An 18,319-nucleotide genomic window follows, 5' to 3' on the forward strand; every position below is an offset into this window, starting at 1 on the left:
GTAGTCAGGCCCTCCCTCCATTCCTAATCACGGGTAACCAGTGCAGTTTTGTTTCTTGGAGAGTGTCATATATGTGGAATTGTCGCAGAGCATCACCTTTTGAGTGATAAACCTTTTGACTTCTCTCAGTCAGCACGATGCCTTTGTGATTGCATCCCAGTTGTTGTATCAGTAGTTCATTCCTTTTTATGGCCGAAAGAGCATTCCATGGTTTGGATGCACCATAGTTCGTATATCCATTCACTATTGTTTCTGTTTTCGGTGATCCAAAAGAGAACTGTAAACATTTTCCTGTAGGTTTTTACGTGAAATGACTATTGTAATAGAATCTTTGCTTTATTGGTAGTGATTTCCTTTCCTCCTCTGTGGCCTTGCTACTTAAAGTGTGTTCTGTGGACCTGCACGTTGGCTTCACTTGGAGCTTCTTGGAAATACAGAATATCAGACCCTACCCTGGACCTGTGGAATCAGAATCTGCATCTTAGCAGGATTCCCAGTGATCGGTATAAACCTTGAATTTGAGAAGCACTGCTCTGGAGCATTAATGGCGGTGGAGAAGAGTGTTTTGTAAGTGAGTTGACGTTTGCTCAGTTTGAATGTAGTGCAGCACAAACATAGCTGGGTCCATCTCGCACGTCACTCGTTCTTGGTTGCAGATATTCAGTAAGACAGAAGTAGTCGTATTAAACCAACAAAATGCCAACATTTTGGTACTTTAAAATTCTGTAGTGGAGGGGCTTCCCTGGTGGTGCAGTGGTTAAGAATCTGCCTGCCATTGCAGGGGACACGGGTTTGAGCCCTGGTCCGGGAAGATCCCACATGCCGCGGAGCAACTAAGCCCGTGTGCCACAACTACTGAGCTCGTGTGCCGCAACTACTGAAGCCCACGCGCCTACAGCCTGTGCTTGGCAACAAGAGAAGCCACTGCAATGAGAAGCCCGCGCACTGCAACAAAGAGAGTAGCCCCCACTTGCTGCAACTAGAGAAAGCCTGCACACGGCCACGAAGACCCAGCGCAGCCAAAAATAAATTAATTAATTAATGAAAAAAATTCTATAATGGACTTCCCTGGTGGTGCAGTGGTTAAGAATCTGCCTGCCCATGCAGGGGACACAGGTTCGATCCCTGGTCCAGGAAGATCCCACGTGCCACAGAGCAACTAAGTCCGTGCGCCACAACTGTGTTCTAGAGCCCGCAAGCCACAACTACTGAAGCCCCCGCGCCTAGAGCCCGTGCTCCACAACAAGAGAGGCCACCCTAATGAGAAGCCTGTGCACCGCAACCAAGAGTAGCCCCCGCCCGCCGCAACTAGAGAAATCCCACGCGCAGCAACAAAGACCCAACACAGCCAAAAATAAATAAGTAAAATAAATTAAAAAAAAAAGAAATGGACTAAAATTAAAAACAAAAAATTCTATGGTATGCTGAGTATCAGAATACTGAAAAGTGCTTTTGCAATCATTAGGCTAAAAGTTACAGTTTACATTCATTATTTTATTTTCAGGCATTTGATTCTCTACTTTAGGGTTTATAGCAATGAGTGTGTGCATTTTTTACACGGAAAATGTTGGGGAAAGAATCCAAAATGATTGTATCTTTTTTTTTCTTGCACACTTTCTAATGAAGTAGTTCATATTTGTTTCTGTTAAGAGTAAAGAACCTGTAGGAATTATGAATGATGAGACTAAAGGAGTAGTTTCTGGGTCTTTTTTTTTTTTTTTCAAGTTTACCAGAAGTCTAAGTGAACCTAACGGTCAGAAGGTACCTACCTGCCCAATCTGGTCCCAAACTAAAAGTAATTTCTTCATCAATTCTTTCTGTATAACTCATGTTCCTTTTGACACTAATCACTTTCACCTCATGTTACATCTTAGTGACCTACTGTTACTTTTAGTTTGGGACCAGATTGGGCAGAATTTGTATAGGAATCCTGATGTAATGAAATATAAGGTAAAAACTGGTTTTAGTGTGATGTGAATGAAGAAAAAAAATAGTTTTATGGTTAATAATCTGAGCCAGAGGTGGTAATGAGCGAACACTAGGCAGTGGAACGAAGTAGAAAGGGGTGAGAAATGTTACAGGAAAGATTATGGAGGCTGAAAAAAACCAGATCAACCCAATAGCAGATTTGGAGCGCTTGCCTGGCATTGAAAGTCAAAGTAGATGGGGTCAGGAATTACAGGAAATGTGGAGCCTGTTTAACGGGAAGGAGTGTGCTGTCATCTAATGTGAGTTACAGGGTGGGTTATATGCTAATAAGCTCATGGAACACTAGTGTTAATTTAATTAATATATTGAACTTTGTTTAGCTCTGAATTAGACTCCAGGCCAGCAGGGATTTTTGGAATTCATGTTTGTTCTCTTAGAAGTATAAGTAGTAACAATGTGTAAGACTTTGTTTATTAACCAGGAGTAGGAATTTGAATTTTTTCTAACATTGTTAATTTTTAATGTTTGAGATTTTGTCTCCTGGGATCAGTTTAATGTTTCACATGGCTTTACAAATAGGACATTTTACAGTATTTTTACATCTTAAATATAAAGAGCTTTTATGTGTGCATACACATATGTGTATACATAACCATTATTCAATATTTAATTCAAAAGAATATGAACTCAGTTTCCCTCTTGCTTTTTGTATGTCTGCAATGTAGGGAGGCATGGAAACTTTGGAGCTGCAGAAGGACATGAAAGAGGAGTCAGATGAAGAAGAGGATGATGATGAAGAATCTGGACGATTACGTTTCAAAACTGAAAGGAAAGAAGGAACAATTATTAGGCTCTCAGATGTAACTAGAGAGAGAAGGAACATTCCAGAAACTTTGGGTAACGTTTTTTGCCTGTCTCCCATCCTTCACTCCCATTTCAACTTCCTCCATAGTACTGTTACGATTAACGAAACAGATTAAAAAAAGTTGCCTTTATAGAGTATTATGCATGGCATTTACAGGGTGGATGGTCGTTGCGAGGTGAGAGCTGAGTTACGGTGCTGTACAGGTCAGTCTATAAACATGACTTGTCTTCTGGATTAAAACATGTTTGAATAAAATATTTGATTTTTTTAAAAATAGTTTTTCTTTTGGAGTCTGTGGCTGCTCTCATGCATACTGTGCGGTTCCTGGCTGGCTCTGGGAAGGTGGTGTGGGGTGGTGCGGGGTCATTTTACCCTTCCCGAGACTGTCCAGGTTGCCAGGGCTAATTCTGGGCCAGACTTTTTATTTTGTACCTTTTAGTGTTATTATAACCATCTCTTTTTGCTGCTGTTCATCTGTATGCCATTCCTCTCAGTGTTTAATGAGACAAGATGACTTGTTTGTAGCACAGTCAGTTGAACATCACTCCTGTTACAGACCTACTGCAGGCTGTTGCTAATCAGAGCCTTTTCCAGTATTGACCCCCCGCCCCCTCTCGTCTGTGGCTCTGTCTAGTGCCCATTGCAAAGAATAAAGCAGTGGTTCTCACATTTGAGCGGCAGAATCACCCAGAAGACGTGTTAAAACACGTATTTCTGGATGCACTCTCAGCTGTTCTGATTCGGTAGCTTTAGGGTGGGGCCCAGGGAAGTTGCGTTTCTGGTGCGTTCCCGGGTAATGCCGTTCCTGCTGCTCTGGGACCCATACTTTGAGAGCCACTGGGATATTGTCCCGTACTCCAAGGAGGAGGGTAGGAGGGTGGAAGGATGGAAGGGCAGAGGGTGGTTGTTCTTGTTCTCTGGTCTTGGTCAAAGTAAAAGTCAAGAAACTAACCATTAGTTACTACCTTTATTACTTCATAAAAGTGTTATTTGTAACCGTTTTCAGTCGAAACCCTGAGCATGTGTCTTTAAGTGGCAGATAGGAATTCTCTGTCAGGGCACTAAGCTCACAAGATGCCAAAGTTAACAGTAGTGAGCCAGTCTTACCATGTTCCTTTACTGAGTGAGGTTTGTGGAAAGGTTGACCTAGAGACTTAGTGTTCTCCATTTCTTCTCCCTCCAGTTTCCTCCTTCTACCTTTTGGCCCAGGATTTCCCTAGACTGTTCTTAAGTTATGGTATAAAGTTGCCGGTTAGTCTGAACCAGTACACCATAGGTTTCTAAGAAAGCAGAGCTGAGAAGTTGGGCTTGGGTAAAAGGAGATGAATCAAAGGTCTTAAAACGGGGATGAAAAGACCAAACGTATCCGTCAGCAGGAGTAATTGGTAACATTACAGAACAAGTTTATTGGAATAGATAGACATCTCAATCTTGGGCTAGGATAAGATGAACGAAGGAAAGATGGCGCCCCTGGCTGAACACCAGAGGGCAATGGGCAGCGGCTTATTAGGGAAGGAGGGTGGCATGTGGGGCGGGTGGTGGTGGTGAATCATCCCTTTTCTGCTTCTGTGTAGCTGGCCTGTGGCTTTGTTACATAAATTGGGGAACATATGTGTCAAATCTTAATAATTGGCATAGCTACACGTTCTAAGGATGTGAAATCACTTCACAGACACCATCAGGAATGGTGGCCTTCCCTCTCTGCAGCCAGCTCCTTATGGGCCCTGGTGCATTTCATGGATCACCCTCCCCGCATCCTCAGTGCCCTTGCTTCTCCCGTCCCCTGGTCCTCAGCTACGGTCTTCTCATCTCTTTTCACTTTACCTTGACCCAAGCACTGACACGTTCTGAAATGTCCTGCTTGCCTGTGTTCATAATTTGTACTTGTTTCATTCCTGCATCTCTTTCTTTTCAGGATCTTTGCCTCATTTCATTCTTTTCAGGGTCATTTGTCCTTCCTTAACTGAAAAGAATTTGTGTCGAATCTTTTTTTTTTTTTCCTTTTTTTCTTTTTAGGGCATTTCTCAGTTGCTATAGTCATGTCATCCTGAGACAGGAGGGTGGAAGGTGGGTAGTGATGGGCAGGTTGGCCCTTTACATATGGGCAGAGAGGGCCTGGGGTTCTTAGAGGCAGAGTATCTGAAGCATAAACAGTTTGACCATTTACCATTTTTTTAAATGTTAAGAAAAAAGGCTTTAAATGTATTTGTGCAGAATGTGATTCTTTGGCTAGATAATAGGGCAAGTAAAAATGATACTTAAAAGTATCTTTCTCTGTTCCCTGTTTGTAAGCCCTAACTTAAGAAAGCTTAGTGTTTGAAAACATGAGTTTTCTAGTAACTGAAAAGTTAGGATTATTCCCAGTACAAAAACGATTTTTCTGTTCATTTTAGAGATTGGTTTCCTAAAGCAGTGAGCTCCCTTATTTCCTTAAGACCCCTCCCCCCAACAAAAGGTTAATTTTATATAGAAGAAGAATATTCAGTGAGAAAGAGAAGCTACTACAGTATTTGGTATACTAGAAATTCACATAAACTTGTTCTCATCACTTTGTATACTCCTGGTGATAGAAATACCAGTTTCAGGTTCTGTATACAGATGCTTGCACTTACTTGATTGTATAAAGCTGCTTACCTACTCTTTGTAATGGAATTGAAATACCTTGCTACCGGAGTATATATGTCGTCTCATATGATATGTGTTTCTTGACAAATGGTGTCTTTTAACATTCTGAATACAAATAAAAACAATTATTTTGTGATATCATTGATTAATGTTAAGAACACTCCACTCTAAAAAGAATGAAATGATGGTCTGGCATCCCCCATTTCTGACCCTTCCATCTGCATGTGGACTAGTGAGTTCTTTTGAAAATCTGGAAGGGCATTTGGTCACTTTTGGTCGTCTTTACATTCAAATATATGATGTCATCCTTAAATATGAAGAACACTAATTCATATTTATGACAGTCTTGACCATTGTAGAACCTAATTCACAGTTGTTGATCTGTATTTTGAATTACAGATTGGATTAGATATGGAATTTGGGGCTTTTACCTGAGTTATGATCTTAAGTAGTGAGCTTTTATCCTCAACCAGGATTCTGGGAATTAAATACCTTAGAGAAAATGTGACTGTTTCTCAGTTTTCCCAAGGATGGTACAAAACTACGTACTTAGGAAATACATTCATTCATTACATAAAAAGGACCCCATTGGGTAAAAGGGCTTAATTCTCTCACAGAATGCAGTTGAGAAGGGTTTCTAGCACATGCATGTGTAAGGGAAAGATTTATTTTGAATGGAAATGTCAAAAGCCATCTCTAAAACGTGGGTGTCATTGACCAGTTACCCTGAAGTGTCAGCACAGCAGTTCAGAGCTGCCAGTTCTTTTGCCCTAGGAGGTGGACCTCAGATTCTCTTTGGAAGCAGTACAAACAATAAATGAAAGACTATGTTTATTTTAGTTAGGCTTTGACAGTTCATTCTGTATGAGGAGGCACCTAGATTTTGCCGTGTCCTCAGTTTCACTGGCACATGTAATATGTTAAACCATGTTTTACTGCTTTAACCTGAAGACCGTCGTTGTTATGCCCACATAAAGTCCTCTTGAAATAATGTCCTCGGCTAATTTTGCTTAAGGCAAAGGATCTTTGGGAAAAATATTTTCATCTAGTAATAAACAGTTTAAGGTCACCTAGTACCAGCAATAGGATACTGCCTTCAGTTTACACGATGGTCCTTGTATTTGCAAGATTTTCACAAATTTCTTGATTCAGTTATCTGTTTAAAAAAGAAAAAAACTCAGACTCATTTGTTTTTATCTTGCCAAGTAAACTGTTTTATAGATATTCATTATGTATTAGTTCAACTATTATGAAATTATTTATATGTAAATATGTTTTTCTTAAGCACATTTTATAAAGGGACAACACTGTAAAACCTTGTTACATTGAGCTATATCTCTTTACTTTGTAATATGGACATAGTTCAGAAAACACTTAAAGGGAAATTAACATTTCAGTTGAAGTTACAAATGTAATTTCCATCCTGTCATATTTTGGTGACCTTTTGTGACAGCTTGTCTCAATTGGAGGAAAGCATTTTTACTTGCTGATTAAAGATGTCATTTGAAACCATTTTATTACTGGGGATAGTGAAATTAATCTTGACACTTAGAACCACTAGCAAAACAATTGCTGATTCACTGCATAAAATGTGTATGTGAACCAGTCATGTAGTCAAGATGAGAATAAAAGTGTGTGCTTGTTAAGAAGAGATTAAATTTTCTTTTGTATGGAGTCAAAGATTCACTTGAAAGGGAGGGGAATACCATAGAAACAATTTCAAGAAAATGAAATGTGGCTTAGAGGTTTTGGAAGAGTTTGGAGATGATTATGGAATCCAAGGTAGGAGATAAACTGGTAATATTTAAAATTTACCCTTCACTGTGGAAGAGGGCATAACGATCCTTCTTAGTAGAATTCAGTGAAATCTTTAGAAGGTATTCATTTATCAATGGAAGATATATTATCATAACTTAGATAATATTTTAAAATAAAGGAACCGTGTTTGAATAAGTTAGCATTTTTCTTCTAGGAGTTCAGAATAATGTGCCAACTGAAGTTTCTTAGGGCCAGAGCCTATATGTTTCTTGTATCCCTTAAGCATTGGTCAGAGAGGTGAGCAGCCCCTACTGGGTGTCCCAGAAATATCTGCATTAATGGGTTTTTTTCTTTTCTGGCTTTGCTCTCATTTGCTGTAGCTTCCCTATCAGACTGCATGGGTATAAGCCTTTCTTCACAGAGTAAAGTTGTTATTTAAAAAAAAATAAATCTGAAAATCTGAAATGACAGTATTAAATAAGTTTCCATTTTTTTATGAAATTAACTTAAGTATTTGACTCGAGAGTGATTTTATTAGTTCTGCTTTTAAAGCAGAACAATCAGGAGTTTGTCATTTTTGAGTCTCTGTGTCACTGTGTATTATCTAATACTTGTCCTGGTTCCGCTTAGAAGAGTGTCCTGGTGTAAGACTGGGGGAGCCAGGTCTTGACCAGCGTCATCCGCCATCGCTGCAAGATGCCTGGCAGATTAAGGGCGGTGGTTGGGTTGAACTTCAGCTCCTTCTTTTTAGCTTCCCTCAGCACAAATGAAAACACTTTAAAATTTACAGGCGATCCTTGTATTTTATTACAAGGGAAAGGCATGTCTTCCATTTAACTGGTCTCACTCATGGGGCCTGAGTGTCTCTGTGATTGTATCCTACTTGATGCTGCTAGTTGAGTAGTTCGTAGTGGGTGAAGCACTCGCTGTTCCTAAGTTTCATTGTCATGTAGTTCTTTCCTGTTTTTCCCTATAAATCTGATTTAGGCTATTCGAAGGTATCTAACACATATGCATCTTTTCAAATAGAGCTTTCAGCAGAAGCCAAAGCTGCGTTGCTTGAATTCGAAGAAAGGGAGCGACAGCATAAACAGGGCCGCTACGGCTCAAGGCGGGGAGGAAGGAGAGGAGGTTCGTCCATGTGTCGTGGAGTGGGAGACCAGAGGAGAGAGAACAGTGAGAGGGGAAGAGCCAAGGATCACAGGCCCGCCCTGCTGCCCACACAGCCACCTGTGGTGGTAAGTTGTGTAGTTTCATTGTGGGAGCTTTTGCAACTTCAGATGAAAATACGCTTTTGTGTGGGTATCATATTTTGCATTTATCTTAGTCTGAAATTAAAATTGAGTAAAAGGCATAATGGCTCAAGTTTCTTTGTAATCTATAGTATGATTTCGTGTATGGTCACACACATTCAGTCCTCTAGTATTCAGGTAGTACAAGCTAATTCTCTGCACACTGCTGATAAAGAGAGAGGCGATAAGGAGACCTGGTGTCCTCCCGTGGCCGAACCACAGGGGAGCCTTGCTTTTACCTTCTGCTCGTGGAGACGTGCTGCTCCTGCGAGCACCGTTCTGAAAATGCTGAACGTCTTACATCTAGAATCTGGCAGTAATGGCGTATTTTATAAAATATGTTTTCTTATACACTGCTTACCGTAGGTTTTTCCTTAAATGTAGCAGTTTCTCTTACAAGTAACTATCATATCCTATCCATAAAAATGGAGATTGTCATATCCATAAAAAGTTTTCATAATTTAGGAAGAAATCAAGTACTTGTAATTTCAGCTTCATTTGAATTTCCTCTGTATTTCAAAGACGAGACATCTCCGGAATAAAGACAGGAATTGTAGTGATTTTTTGTTGTTGTTGTTCCTTCAGTTAGCTTCAGGATTTTATAGCTTTTTCCTTCAGAAGTCAGCCTTCACGGACAGATTCATTTAATATAAATATGTGTCCACGCTGTCTACCCTCCTACATTATTATCTGAGTTTAGGGGAGAACCACACTTTGCCTCCGTGTACAAATGTTATGTTTTAGGAGGCATTCATTTGTGAAATAACAAAATAGAAAAGACGACTTACTGTTTTTTTGTTTTGTTTTATTATTATTACTTTTAATTAGTTTTTACTGGAGTATGGTTGCTTTGCAGTGTTGTGTTAGCCTCCACTGCACGACAGAATGACTCAGCCGTGCACATACAGATATCCCCTCCCTTTTGGACTTCCCTCCCATTTAGGTTACCACAGTGCGTTAGGTAGAGTTCCCTGTGCTGTACGGTGCGTTCCCATCAGTTGTCTATTTTATACATAGTATCAATAATGTAAATGTGTCAATCCCAGTCTCCCAGTTCCTCCCACCCCACTCCTTTCCCCCTTGGTATCCATACATTTGTCCTCTAAGGATGACTTAACTGTTTTAGCATGAGAATTCTAATTTTGATCTACAGGGAAGAGAGGCAGGTGGCTTGATTACAGCATAAAGAGGTTGGTGATATTAATAACTGCTGTCTGCTCATAGAACTGTTCTTAAGCTTCTCTGATAGCGAGAAGACTGGCCCTTCAGTTTTTTCTTTTTCTTCTCCATCCCGTCTCCTCGCCCCCAACCTCCACTTGCCGTGTACTAAACAGCCAACTCCGTTATTTTGGCCTCCTGGAGGGGAACCAGCCACACAGGAGACCCGCTTTTGCATAATTGTGTCTCCGTGATCCTGGAACAGTCACTGAACTCCCTGTTTTCTTATCTGCATGGAGGAAGTATGCGCCCATATGTGCCTCCTTCAGAGAGGCTCAGCTGGGAGATCTGTGAGTGCTTTAAAAACGTTGCCTAAGTGTCAGTTGACCTGAGTCCCTCCCGACAGTGATGCCGTATCTCTGGAATTCTGTAGATGCTATAGGGCTCCCAGTGAGCTGGGACTGAATCCACTCCTGGAGCGTTGGCATATATGCTCTATGCTCATCTTTGCTAGTCAGTGGTGTTTTAAAGCTGCAGTTTACTGAAACGGTCACAACTGTCTGAAATGACCTTAACCTCGCTCACACTTGTGTCCACCCTTGTTCCTGGCCACTCCCCACCCCAGAGCTGTCTCTTTGACTCTTCACCCTCAGAGTTCTGGAAAGAATAACCTTTGCTCACCGTCTTTGCTTGTGTCCATTTTCTCGGTCCGTCCCTCTTGCTGCCTGGACTTCGTGCCTTTCCCTCTCCCGGATGTGCTCCCAGAATCGCCACCTGACGTTTGCAGTCCGTCCTGTTGGACTGCACTCTGGGACCTTGGGCATCACCCACGAGCTCCTCTTTCTTGAGCCTTTCTTATTTTGAGTGTCTGAGCTTGGGGTGTACTTTCTTCTCTTCCAGCAGGGCCCCTTCTGTCTCTCCTGTTCCTCTGGCTGCGTTGTTCTCAGGCCTCTTTTTAGTCAGAGCTCTCAGTCAGCAGCATTGACCTTCCTGCCATCTGCTGTCTCCACACGAGTCTGGGTCTGCAGCCCTAGCCTCTTGCCAGCTCAGTTTCTTCATTTCCTAGCTGCCCTGGGCCTCTCTGCATGGGTGTCGCCCAGGCCCTAAATTCCCCTTGTTTAAAACACACGATTTCCTTAAAAATCCTTCACGCTCTTGAGTGAATGGCCCTGCACCGTGCTCATTCCCAGTTCTGTTCAGATTTAGCTTAGCTGTCCCTCTGTCAGCGTGCTCTCCGTGTGGATTCAGTGGTGAATGAGATAGAAAAGACTCCCGCACCATGTGCAGATGTGCACATTACAGATGTCACGAGTCAGAGGAGGGAACAGACTGGTTTCTGGGAGCATATGTATGTATCCACGGATTTAAGCCATTTCCAGAATCTTTAGAGAAGTCCTCCCTGAGGAAGGATAGGTTAGGCAGGGTCACGTACACTTTGGTTTCAAAATTCTCATTGTTCCGTTGAAATGTCTTCTTCCTGCTGCTCTTTTTCAGACCGCAGCCGTTTCTTCCATTCAGCTCCCACCGTAGCCTGTTAAATGGTCTGTCTTCTTCCATCCTCTTTGCCCTCGTCCATCTCACACACTGTTAGTCATCGTCGTCACGCATGCTGTGACAGCTGAGAAGCCTCCGTACTTTGGTGTCATCCCGGGGAAGCAGCTCATTGTACGAGACGCTTTGGTCGGTAGTAGCCTGCTGCCTCTCCTGCTGCGTGTGGCCAGTTCGGTTAGTGGCTACAAGCAGGACTTGTGGAATCAGATTCTCTGCTCTTCTGCTTACCAGCCACTTGCTCTTGTAAAGGGAGAGTCCTGACAGGGGCCCGCTGCATAGGGTGGTTGGGAGCGAGTCGGTTACTCCACGTACTGACCTTTGAGTAGGTGCTTAAAACACAAGAGCCCGGTGCTCTGCAACTGTTGCTGTGGGTGGTGGTTTCCTGCTCTCCAGCGAGTCTTCCATGAAACAGCCCGAGATCCTTGACCACCTTGAGGGTGTATTTTCCCACCTTTGCATCCTCCGGTCTTCAGATGTGGCTGTAGCCACACTGGTCTCCCCCTCGCGTACCCAGCAGGCATGTGTTTCTGCCTCTGCTGCTCTCTGGTGATTCTGTTCCCCTCCTGGCATGGCACGTCTCCTTCCCCTCCTTCCTGGCTCGGATGCCGTCTTCTCAGGAGCTTCCTCCCACTCCTTTCAGGGAGCCCTTTGTCCTTTTCTGCAGCCTGGTTTCTGGCAGGGTTGTTTGTGCACGTTCTCGCCTGGCTCCCTAGGCTTTCTCAAAGAGGAGCAGGGCTGGCTGTGCAGGGACAGCCCAGGGCAGGTTGTGTTCCGTCCCCAGCGCAGCGCTTGGCTCGCCGTGGGCAGTTTGGATGGTGGAACTGCACTATTTTTCCTTTTGGAATCCATGTGTGTTATTCTGGGGCTGCGGTTTTCCCTCCTGGCCCTGAGGTCGACTCATGTTGTCCGACAGTGGCCCTTACTGTGAGCAGGCGAGCAGCTTATTTCTCCTGCTGTTTTACACAAGCTGCTCCTGTAAACTTATTTCTAAGTCGTAACTTCACAGTTCGGTCGATGTGAAATCTGTAAGGCACTGGCTTTTTTTCTTCTGAGCATTGATCTCTGTGAATGTGTCTCTTTTCCGGTGCTCTTCAGGCGCACTCTCCGAGGTTAATTCCTCCTCCACAGCCTCAGCCTCCCCCTCCGCCGCCACCGCCGCCGCCTCAGCAGCAGCCGATCAGAAGTCTGTTCCAGCAGCAGCAGCTCCAGCCTCTGCTTCCCCTGCAGCATCCGCACCATCCCTCCCCTCCTCAAGGGATGCACCTGCCGCCCCAGATTGAGGCCCCGAGGGCGATGATGACCCCTCCTCCTGTGACTCCACAGCAGCCCAAGAACATACACATAAATCCCCACTTCAAGGGGGCAGTGGTGACGCCCGTTCAAGGTACGTGTCTCCGTTGCTGTTGTAAAGTTCCGGCTTCCTCTGGCAGATCGTTCTCACGTGCAGGTCTGTAAGGACCACGTGGATTCCCTGACTCTTCCCCCACCACTCAGACGCGTGCTGCCTGGCCAGGCCATGCTCGTCTGCTGCAACACGTGCGTCTCTTGTTGTATCATTCAGTGGCGGGTACTGAGAAGGCACAGTAAATGTAAAGGGCATCAGAGGTAATTGTGGAAGTGCCTGATTGGTGTTCTTCGTAAATTCCCAGGTGGGGATGTTTGCAAAGTGAATGTTCCCTTCAGGTTCCACTCGGTGTGCTTCCTTTGAGTTCCAGAGGTACAAACCCATCTTTTAGTTATTAATTCTGAGTGAATAACCTCTTCTGTTACGATTACAGACGCATGCTCCTGAAGCTGGGAGCTAGCTTTGAGCAGTTGATACGGAGCATATCTTCATGCGTCTGTTCAGCACAGTGTTGATGGAGATCCTGCTCTCCCTGGCGTTGGAGATATATTGGTGAACAAAACAGACAGTGCTTTCTGCAGTTGTGAGCTGGCTTTCTAGCAGAGACAGTGAGCAGTAAACGTAATAAAATAAGAGCGCTGTGTGGCGTGTTAGAGGACGAGCATACAGTGACACACACGTGCAGGGTTGGGGGCATCGGGGTGGGCTTCAGCTTTCCATGGGGTGGTGAGGGCCGGCTTCATTAAGAAGGGAAGAGTTGAAGGTGCAGGAGCTAGTGACGTGACTCTTTCGGGGGAGAATACTCCGGGCAGAGGGGTCGGCAAGTACAGGGGCTCGCTCTTCTGGTGAGACTGTGCCTTTTGTGTTCAAGTAACTAAAAAGAGACCATGTAACGTTAAAAGAGTGATAAAGGTGGAAAGAAGTGCGGAACCTGGGTCAGGTAAGACCTGGGAACCATCCTGAGAGCTTTGGCTTTTGTTCTGAACGACGTGGGCTGTGATTAGAGCAATTTGAGCAGAGGAATAACGTGATCTGGTGTATGTTTTAAGAGGGTTATTCTTGCTGCGTGTTGAGAGTGGGCTTGTTAGGGTGGCAGGGGTGGAGACCAGGCATTCAGCTAGGAGGTGACCACGGTAATCCAGGTAACAAATGACATGGCTCAGGTCAGGGCAGTGGTGGTGGTTAGGGGTCAGATGCTGGATGTAATTCAAGATGGAGCCAATGGGCCGGATGAGCATGAGAGGGGAGAAGAGGCGGAATGATGCCGAGGGGGCCTGAGCATTTGAGGGGTGGAGTTGCCTTCACCTGAGAGCCCTTGGGGGAGAGCAGGTTTTGAGGAGCAGCACAGCAAAAGTTCTGTGCTGGAGATGCCACCTAGACGTGCAGGTGGAAGTGTCACGTATGAAGTTACTAGGAAGAGTTGAGACGAGGGGTCTGGGCGCAAAGCAGAGGTGGGGGTTTGTTGGCACGGAGGTGGACCTAGAGTCTGCACCCAGTGGGAGACCCAGGCGTCATCGTGTCGGGGAGACCAAGGCCTGGAACCTGGGGCCCTCGACGTGATAGGCGGGGGCCCGCAGGGAGGTGGAAACCCAAGGAGTGTAGAGGACGGGGGCAGCAGGGGACGCACTGCTGCTGGGTCGTTGGGGATGGGCTTCAGGCCGCGTGCTGCACGTGGCGGTAGAGGGGTCTTTGGGGTTTTGACAGAGTGGTTTTGGTGAAGTGGTGGCAGTACATGCCTCGCTGAGGTGGGTTTGAGAGGGAACGGGCGCACAGAAATGGGAGATGGTTGTACTGACAGTTGTCAAAGGTGTCCTGTTGAGACAGAAGCTGGGGAGTGGAGGTGCTGGGCAGCATTGGCGCCCACTTGAGCTGTGGGTCCTGACCGGAGACCCGGCCGCGTGCTTGCATGCTCTTCTGCAGCCACACTCACCTTTCTGTGTCAGGTGCAGCCTAGACAGAGCTGGACTTGCTGGAGTCCAGGTGTTGGCAAAGCAGTAGAGAAGGCGCTTTGCTCATAATGAAGGGCTGTGGCGTGTATGGTGACAAGGGGCCAGGAGATCTTTGAGGGTCCAACAGTTGGAGGAGCTGGGGTCCTGGAGGAAGAGGGGTGGAAAGGTAGAAGGTAGTGCGGCAAGAAGGGGGACTCGTAGAGATTGCGTAAGGTCGTGGATAATGCCCAGGTCTCAGGTGTGGTGGAGCTGGGACAGGCTGGCGGCCGGGCGCCGGGGTGGCAGGGTGCTGGAGCCTGAGCGTCGCTGCCGAGGCCTGAGACAGGGCTGGTGTTGAAGACGGTGAGCTAGGAACTGGACTCTGAGACACAGGAAGGAAAGAGCAGTGGTGTGACCAGTACGTGGGCAGCAGTGGGGGTTCCTGGGCCGTGTTGTCCGATAATATGAGATCCAAGTCTGGGGTCTGAAACAGCAGTGAGGACCGAGAAGGATCCCCCACCCCCACCCCCGCTCCAGAGCCAGCGGGAAGAAGGCTGAGGGAGACAAACGGCCTCATCCTTTGGGAGAGTTAGATTTCCATTAGACCAAGAAGGGGAAGAGCTGAGGCCATCACAGGTTCTGCTGATGGTGAACTTGGAATTCGAAAGGGTCAGGAAGTTCCAGAAGTTGGAGAGAGGCCTGAGATAGGACTTGGAGTATGGGAGAAAGCCAGGGCCTGGCATCACCATGAAACTGTGCTGTGGCCTTGGAGCAGAGGGCTGTGAGGGCAGCTGGCTGGCCGTGGGTGTCAGTGTCCGTGTGTGGCTCTAGGAGTTGCTCTTGTTTTACACACCCAGGAGGGTCAGAGTCGGGTTGGTACCTGTGGGTCCCTGAGCCTCCTGCCCTGGCCCCTTCTCTTGTCCCCATGCTGTGCTAGAGTCACTTGTTGGCCTCACCCCCTCCCTGGGCTCTTAGCTCCCAGGGGCAGGCAGTATGGCTGCTGCACTTAACCTTTGTAGTCCCTGCAGCTAGTGCACCGGTGGCCTGGGTCTCCTTCAGCAGCTGTGGGATGAAGGACCCAGCACGCGCTGTGTGAAGGGGCAGGACGACTCATTGGGGAAGCCTGTTCCACAGCGGCTTCCCAAGACATACAACCGCAGTAAATCTAATTTGTCGAAATAATTTTACCGATGTCAGCATCTGTTACTGTGTATTTCTTTCTGAAATTGAATGGAAAACTGGCAGTTGGTAAGGTGCACAGATTTTCTTTAGCTTAATGAAAATAAACAGTGTTGGAACTACACAGTGGGAAAGCTATAAGGAAACCCCAAGCTGTCCTCTAGGCATGAAAATAGTGTGCCTTGCCAGAGTCAGTTGCCAGATGGGTACAGAATGCAGGCCTTGCATCCCAGTGCTTGTGCCTGATTCAGTAAATACAAGATCAGCTTTCTGACAAGTTTTTAAACTCTTAGAACCAGCTAAATGTGTTCTCCTCATGAAGCCAGGCGACTCAGTGCCCCACCCACGTTCCTTCTCTTTAACGTACCTTTGATCTTGAGAACCCTGACACAGGGAGAGAGAGAAATTGCCTTTGCAGGGTATACACTCAGAACACTTTCGAAGCAGTTGTTTATTCGATATTAAATGAACGAGCTTAATGAAATAGAAAGCCGCCGTTATTCTTGAGAGAGGCTGAATGTCTAGTGGTCTCCTGTACATGAGAGATTAACCCGTGATTCTCAGAGCCTCAGGCAATTAAAAGGTGTTTTAAAAAACTGTTTGTAAAAAATTTAAAAATGTATGCACACCATTGCCTGATAGCACATATTTTCTTTTCAAGGATGAAGAGTGTTGTGTCATATTGTAATTAACCAGTTTTGGTGGAAATTTAACTTGTTTTCCAGATTTTCAGTATTAGAACTGTGGTAATGAATTGAAACATTAATCAATTTAGTTCACTAATTTGTGGGACAATATGGGAAATAGATATTAAATATCAAATATAAAGAGTTCAGGGTTCAACTAGAATGATCTGTTAGCATTACAGGTTTTATTTTATTTATTTTTAAAATTTATTTATTTATTTATTCATTCATTCATGGCTACGTTGGGTCTTTGTTGCTGCACGCAGGCTTTCTCTAGTTGCGGCCAGTGGGGGCTACTCTTCGTTGTGGTGTGTGGGCTTCTCATTGCCGTGGCTTATCTTGTTGTGGAGCATGGGCTCTAGGCGCCTGGGCTTCAGTAGTTGTGGCACGTGGGCTCAATAGTTGTGGCATGTGGGCTCAGTAGTTGTGGCACGTGGGCTCAGTAGTTGCGGCTCACAGGCTCTAGAGCTTAGGCTCAGTAGTTGTGGCGCATGGGCTTAGTTGCTCTGCGGCATGTGGGATCTTCCAGGACCAGGGCTCGAACCCGTGTTCCCTGTGTTGGCAGGCAGATTCTTATCCACTGTACCACCAGGGAGACCCTAGCATTACAGGTTTTAAATTCTCTCCTGTTCACAGTGAAGAAGGAGGCAGATAAGTAGAAGTGTTCTGCTTGCAAACCAGGTCGTGGGCTACGAGACTTCTGCAAAGACGCTTTGCAAACACCTTGGCAGTCTGACCACGGCCCCCCTGGGTTTGGCTAGATTTCTGATCTGCTCCTATCACACCTGTTCTCAGATGCTCTCTTCTGTCATCTTTTGTTCTTTTTCTCTTCTTTCTCCTTCCTTGCCTTTTACAGTTGATTAAAAAAAAATTGCCAACTCATCAGAAGGCCTCTGTGTAAGAAATCTATTAATTATGATGGGATTTCTTGCTCTCATCCATCCCCCCTCCCCCCTCCCCCCGAACTTAGAATTAAAACACTTACCCTTTCATTATATTGGAATTATTTGATAGGAATTGATGTTTAAATCCCAAGTTTAAAAATAAGTGGTACATATTCTTGGAGATCTGTGTATTTTCTATTAGGTAGTTAATTTTAAAAACACTGTCTTTATATTGTTTACTATGTAGTTTTTTTCTTCCTCACTTTCATTATAATCTTCTGAGGTCAGAGCTACTTTATTAGTTTTTTCTTTCTCCACTTCACAATCTGATATTTTGCTTCAGGTATATAATCCATGTACCCCAGCCTGTTAGCTAGCTGTATAAAATTTTACATTGTCTTGCACAGTGACCCACTGTTACTTTGAAATTTTGACTCATTAGATTAGATTGTCAAGAGGGATGGACTTCTCCCATTTTTACATTTTATCAAAGGAAGTTTCTCTCGGTCTCACTTTTTGGCTTTGGTCAGGCAATTGACACAGGCCCTTACACTGTATCACTTTCAGTTGGACCTGTGGAAGTGTGATGTTAATTAGGAGCTGAGTTACATAATTCTTTGAGTAATCATAATAACTAAAAAAAAAATTCATCCTTAGCACTCTGTTTTTTTTTTTTTTTTTTTTTTTTTTTGTGGTTGCCAACAAGCACTCTATTTTAAAAGTAATTTTGATTGACTTTTAAGCTTTATCACTTCTGTGTTTCTCATTTACCAGAACTTTTATTATATTATTCTTGCTAAGTTGTACATGGTTATCCCTTTGTGTGTGTCTGTGTTTGGACGTCGTCCTCTTATGAGGACATTGGTCATGTTGGATCAGGGCCCACCCATGACCTCATTTTGCTTAATCACTTCTTTAAAGGCCCATCTCCAAATACGGTCACCTTCCGAAGTCCTCGTGGTTAGGAGTAACATAGGGATTTGCGACGGGGCCACAGGTCAGCCCACAGCCCCTGACGGTCTGAGATCTTACTGGATGCATTTGGCAGGACGTTTTTGTTTTTTTTTTTTTTTTTTTTTTTTGGGGGGCGGGGGCCCCCCTCCTGCGGGCGCCCTCCTC

General features: G+C 44.9%; 1 protein-coding gene across 1 annotated transcript in view; it reads left to right on the top strand.

Moving 5' to 3' along the window:
• The window catches only part of RBM33 (RNA binding motif protein 33), a 115,530-nt gene that overhangs the window by 38,013 nt on the left and 59,198 nt on the right, over positions 1–18,319 (top strand). The window contains 3 exon segments of the mRNA XM_024739197.1: positions 2,655–2,826; positions 8,207–8,415; positions 12,274–12,562. Of these exon segments, the coding sequence (XP_024594965.1) occupies positions 2,655–2,826; positions 8,207–8,415; positions 12,274–12,562 (670 nt within the window).

This window comes from Neophocaena asiaeorientalis, unplaced genomic scaffold (genome assembly GCF_003031525.2).
Source record: "Neophocaena asiaeorientalis asiaeorientalis breed wild unplaced genomic scaffold, Neophocaena_asiaeorientalis_V1.1 scaffold145, whole genome shotgun sequence".
Taxonomy (NCBI): Eukaryota; Metazoa; Chordata; class Mammalia; order Artiodactyla; family Phocoenidae; genus Neophocaena; species Neophocaena asiaeorientalis.